Raw genomic sequence first — 5665 nt, forward strand, 5'->3', positions numbered from 1 at the left:
ATGTCAACAGTAGTGACACAAATGGATTGTGGATGCATTATGTTAACTTTGTTTTAACAGACTCTCTTCAGACACCTACTAAAAAGAAAACACAGTGCTATGTGTTTTAGGAGAAACAGATAAATAAAATCCTTTAAAGTCCCAAACATTCAGATGTCCACCCTCTAAGGGGTGGAGGAGAATAGATACACATATATAAGTAATGTTAATGTACACTAGGATATGAGATGTGCTGCCACAGTATATAAAGATACTGATGCCAATTAGCAAGCATCCAGGCAGTCTTAACTAAATGTAGAAACAAGGCCTTCTACCCTAAAACCCCTGGCCCTCCCTTTCTCTGATCCTCTACTCTGGCCAACTCAAACTTCATTTTTTTCCTTAAACAGGTTCCAGATAATAGGCCCATTTCCTCTTTTAAGTGTTCTTTTATGTTAAGAAATATTTCAGACTTACACAAAGGTATAGGAATACTACATCTGTGAACCCACCTCCCAACTTTAGAAGCATATTACAAATAGAGGTGAAGTCCACTGTGTACCTCTCCCCAATTAAATTGTCTTTCTCCACAAGATCTAATCACCCTCTTAAGGTGCTTATCATTCTCATATATACCTATCTGCATGTTACATGTGTATGCATCACTGACATGTATGCCTTTTACTATAAATGTATGTAACCACAGTCATTACAGTGATTGTTTTACATGTTCTTAGACTTCATATGCATGGTATAATGCTTATATCCTTCTGGAATTGTTTTTTTTCCCTTACCCACTTTTCACTGCCACCACCAAATCTTTGCTTCTTGTTTTCAGTTGAATTGGGTCCTTCAAAGAGATATGTTGAAGTCCTAATCCCAAGAACCTGTGAATGTGACCTTATTTGAAAATATCTTATTTGCAGATGTAATCAATTTAAGATGAGGTCATACTGGATTAGGTGGGCCATTAATCCATGACTGATGTCCTTATAAAGAAGATACACAAAGACAGAGACACATGGGAAAACACTGTGTCTGTGAAGACAGAAGAAGAGGTTAAAGTGATGTATTTGCAAGCCAAAAGATACTACAACTTGATGGCAAAAGCTAGGAGAGAGGCATGGAGTAGATTCTCCATCAGAGCCTCCAGAAGGAACTAACCCTGCCATCACCTTGATTTCAAACTTCTAAACTACAGAACTGAGGCAATAAATTTCTGTTGTTTTAAGCCACTCTGTTTGTGGCAATTCATTATGGCAGCCCTAGGAAACAAACACATCCCTCCAGGCACTCTTTGTGTCTCAGGTCCCTGAGAATTTTAGTCTCTTTCCCAGTCCATACTTTACTGTGCTGTTCAGTTTACCTGCAACCATACCAAGTTAGAGAATTAAGGCTGGTCCTACTGTAGGTGAAGTTTGTTTTCCCCCATTGCTCTAAACCAGTGGTTCTCAAACTTCAGTGTGTTCAGAAGCACCTGAAGACATGGAAGACTTGTAAAACCCTGATTGCCAGTCTACCTTCAGAATCTCTCATTCAGTAGGTCTGGAGTAGGGCCTGAGAATTTGCATTTCTAACAACTTTGCAGCTGATGCTGATGCTGATGCTGACAGTCAATAGCAGCCCACTAGTACCATGTGGTCTCCAGATAAGCTGGGTCATTCATCTGATTCTTTCAATAAAAGTCAGTAGAGACTAGACTTCTATCTCTGTCATTACACAAATTGTTTATAGCTTTGTATTTTATTTTGGGCTGCAATAACAGAATTTTTAAAAGGCTTACCAAATAGTCGAAAGATTTATCTTAATGATAATATGCTAAGCCAAAACAAAAAGAAACAAAGATAAATTTCATTCAGTATTATTTTTGTAAAAAATAATCTGCAAAGTACTCATTTCAAACAAGCTTTTATTTTTTAACATGAACAAATGCTGTCAAATATATATGTAAAATGTAAGAGTAAAGTCAGATATCAGTTGATATCATTTTTGTGTAATGAACTTTAACAAAACCAGTTGTTTGAGCTACTGAAAACTAGAACATCCATGAAGAGGAAATTAATTTCTTCTTTCTCCATCTATTTATTTCTCTGCCTCCAAGCTGTAAGATGAAATAAGAAACAATTAACATTTGTACACCATTAACATGCACTAATAACTTTCTAAATCTATGAGTCAACCCTGTATACATCTGTTGTCTCAATAAGGAGAAAACAAAACATTTTCCTCTTGTAACACAGACCCTTGGATGTTAGCATGCTCATACATTCGATGATTTCAATGATCAGATCATATTAACCTTGTTGCCCTCTTGTCCACCACTAGCAATGCTTGTTTTTTTTCTTGAGAGGTCACTTTATGAATTCCATAAATCTTTCCACCTTAAAAGTCTGTTCTGTTTACACAAGCCATATATATTCCAGACCCTCAGTTTCCATATGAGAATGAGGCTGTTATCAGACAACCACAGATAAGAAAATTCAGAAAGATAGTGAAAGGCAATAAAGAAAATATAAGCTAAGACTTAATTACCAATTCAGTGATAAATGATAACTTACTAATTTCTATTCTTTTGAATGTCATATGAAATAAAAAGATATAAACAGAACTAATATTTATGTAGTAATCACAAAGTGTGGTCTCACTTGAAATCCTTAACTTTTTACTACCTTGTAAGTACAGTAGTCAACCTTCTCAAATACATTACTAATACAAGAGACTACATTTCTCTGGTCGAGTGATTAAGGCCAAACTAGTGCATGGCCCAGCCACTTTGCTGCTCCTTCTTCTTGTGACCTTTCTCTAAACAAATATTGATCTCCACTACTGAGTCTAATAGATTTCCCATCTGTAGCAATCTTAGAGCTACAAGATAAAGGACTTGTAGCTATGACTGAAGTACATTTCAGAACATATTGCCTTCTACTTATCTAATATGAAAACACATTATCAACATTAAACTGTTTTAATTTTACCAATATTTTGCTTACTTAGCTTACAGAGAAAAATTAAAAACATAACGCTGCTAGTAAAAGGTATATGTCAGAAGTGGTTAGCTAATACTCAAGACTATACATGAATACCTGGATTTTTTGAAGGGGCTGTGCTCTGCTGAGTCCAGATCCTTTTCAAGTCCTTCTTCCAGTTCTTCATTTTCATCCTCTTCTCTCTCCTTCTTGCCTCCAGCTTCTTGAGCCTCCTCATCAGAATTTTCATACTTATATTCAGCCGCTTCTTTAGAGAAGAATAATACAGACATTGGGAGACTTTCTTGGAAAAGGTATTCCAGTTTATCCTCAGTAGCCATATCCCATACTCTATGCTCAGCAGAACCTGGGGAATAGAAATATGTAGGCGAAAAAGAATAGCTGAGAATGTTCCTACTGGTAAGTACAACACTTCCATGACCCTCACATTTTTGCTTCTTGATATTTTTCACCATAATATTTTCCCTTCTTTCCAACAGATCTCACACCCTGTGCTGCTGATTGTTCCTGGCCCTTGAGAGAAGAGATCGGAATCATCTGGGTCTGATAATATTTGACATGTTTTTGTCAGAACTTCATTTCATTGAAAAATATTTCTATAACTTAAATTTTGTGGTGAAGCTCATCGGTTTCTCAACCCCTGACAGATTTATTTTCATATCTTTCAAGTGCTCTAGTACAAGTTCATCATTTTCTGGGATCATCCTACCAAAAATCCTTACATTTTTAAAAGCTGTCAACCTAAAGCGAGGTATTCCATCTATTTGCCCTTTGTTTTCATGCTCTTTCCATTTCCTCCCAAGCTCCTTCCTTCCTGACCACCTACTTCCCACTGACATTCACTTTCTACGGGCTCATACATTGCACTGATAATCTCAGATCTTTTAACAAACAGAGGTTGGTAAAAGGAAGCACATTTTTTTCAAGACCGTAAAGACCTTTATAGACTTGAGCTTCTACTTGTGCATACGCTGCCTGAAGTTTCCTGACAGCATTGACCCGCTGCTGAACCACGGCAGGTAGGCTCTGAGCAACTAAGCCAGCTGTGCCAACAGAAGTTGCAAGGGCCCCCCAGGACTTTGCTGCCACTCTCAGGCCTCAGCCCCCTACGTTGCACAGGCCCCAGTCTCCCAGGATTTGCAGGCATCAGCCAGCACCTCACTCTCCCAGGCCTCCACCTCCCCTGCCGTTTCCTCTGCCTGCAGGAATGCAGCGACCTCTGCAGGTTCCTCTGGCTCCCCGGGCAAGGCTCCTTCTGCCAGGTACACGCCCTGCCAGACCTCGGCTCCCACTCCTAGGTCCTCCTGCTCCCGGGTGCGCTCACTCCCAAATGCTCCTGTTCCCAGGTCCTCCCGCTCCCGGGTCCTCCTGCTCCCAAATCCTCCCACTCCCGGATCCTCCCACTCCCCTGGCGCAAGTGTCTCTCCCCGGTCCTCATGTTCCTGGAAACAGCACGCAGTCTGCATGGGGCCAGACCAGGATACGGTCTTTATATTAATAATAAATACAGTATAGAAAGAAATGGACCAGATACTGGAATAGGGACTGAAACGTCACCATGGGAACTCACAGGCGCCACAAGCAATTTCTGCATCCTCTTTGTTGTCCTTTTCCTTCTCCTCCTTGTCCTCATCCTCCTCCTCGTCCTCCTCTTTGTCTTCATCCTCTTCCTCTTCTTCACAGCCCTCCTCCACTCCTTCATAGTCCTCTTCCTCTCCTTCATAGTCCTCCTCCTCTCTTTCATAATCCTCCTCTCTTTCATAAACCTCCTCCTCTCCTTCATAATCCTCCTCTCTTTCATAAACCTCCTCCTCTCCTTCATAATCCTCCTCCTCTCCTTCATAATCCTCCTCTCTTTCATAAACCTCCTCCTCTCCTTCATAATCCTCCTCCTCTCCTTCATAATCCTCCTCCTCTCCTTCTTCTTCCTCCCCCTCTCCTTCTTCTTCTTCCTCCCCCTCTCCTTCTTCTTCTTCCTCCCCCTCTTCACCCTCCTCCTCGTCCTCCTCAAATTCCTCCTCCTCCTTTTCCTCCTCAAATTCTTCTTCCTCCTTCTCTCCCAGCTCCTCCTCCTCTCCCAGTTCCTCCTCCTCTCCTAGCTCCTCCTCCTCTTCTACTAGCTGAAAAAAGTTCTCGATGGGGACCCAGGCCTCATCTTCCTCCTCCTCCAAAACAGCTTCTATTGCCTCCTGGAAATCCTCAGGGGCGACCTCTGCCTCGGCTTCAGCCACCCATTCTTCAGGCACCAAGGCACTCCCGATGAATCCAGGGTCCAGGGCTGCCCCGTCACAAACTCCACTCTGGCTATGTTGGGCCAGGTCTCGCTTCTCAGAGGTAGACATGGCAGGAGGGACTCACCAGTCAGGACCTCAACTGGAGCAACAAATGGGGCTGCAGCGACAAAGGCAGCAAAGATGGCGGCCACCCAGATCACTGCCGCTGAGGAGAGGGAGTCCGCTGGCAGTCCGGCCTGCTGCAAAGTGGTGGGGGTGGCAGAGAAGGTGGCCAAACGGGAGACAACAGTCTGTGATAGTGGCTGTGGAAGCCCCGGAACACGAAGGTGGGGCAAAGTGGGACCCGCCAAGGCTGCCACTAAAATGGCTGCGGACAAGGTCAGCCACAGGGGCAGAGCCTGGATGGGTCAAAAAACGGCAACTTCCCTTCTTACAAGCTGTAAACTCACTTGCTGAGACGTGACA

At 42.4% G+C, this 5665-nt stretch overlaps 1 protein-coding gene across 1 annotated transcript; it reads right to left on the reverse strand.

Annotated features, from left to right (window-relative positions):
* Window positions 1-2002: 2002 nt before the first annotated feature.
* Window positions 2003-5350, reverse strand: LOC129529832 (cilia- and flagella-associated protein 251-like). Its single transcript, XM_063703013.1, has 3 exons — window positions 4537-5350; window positions 3063-3312; window positions 2003-2080 (listed from the first exon to the last, which is right to left on the reverse strand). Exons 1-3 carry the CDS (start codon window positions 5306-5308, stop codon window positions 2062-2064), a joined length of 1041 nt encoding a protein of 346 aa, XP_063559083.1. The 5' UTR covers window positions 5309-5350; the 3' UTR covers window positions 2003-2061.
* Between the last annotated feature and the right edge of the window lie 315 nt (window positions 5351-5665).

This window comes from Gorilla gorilla, chromosome X (genome assembly GCF_029281585.2).
Source record: "Gorilla gorilla gorilla isolate KB3781 chromosome X, NHGRI_mGorGor1-v2.1_pri, whole genome shotgun sequence".
NCBI classification, from domain to species: Eukaryota; Metazoa; Chordata; class Mammalia; order Primates; family Hominidae; genus Gorilla; species Gorilla gorilla.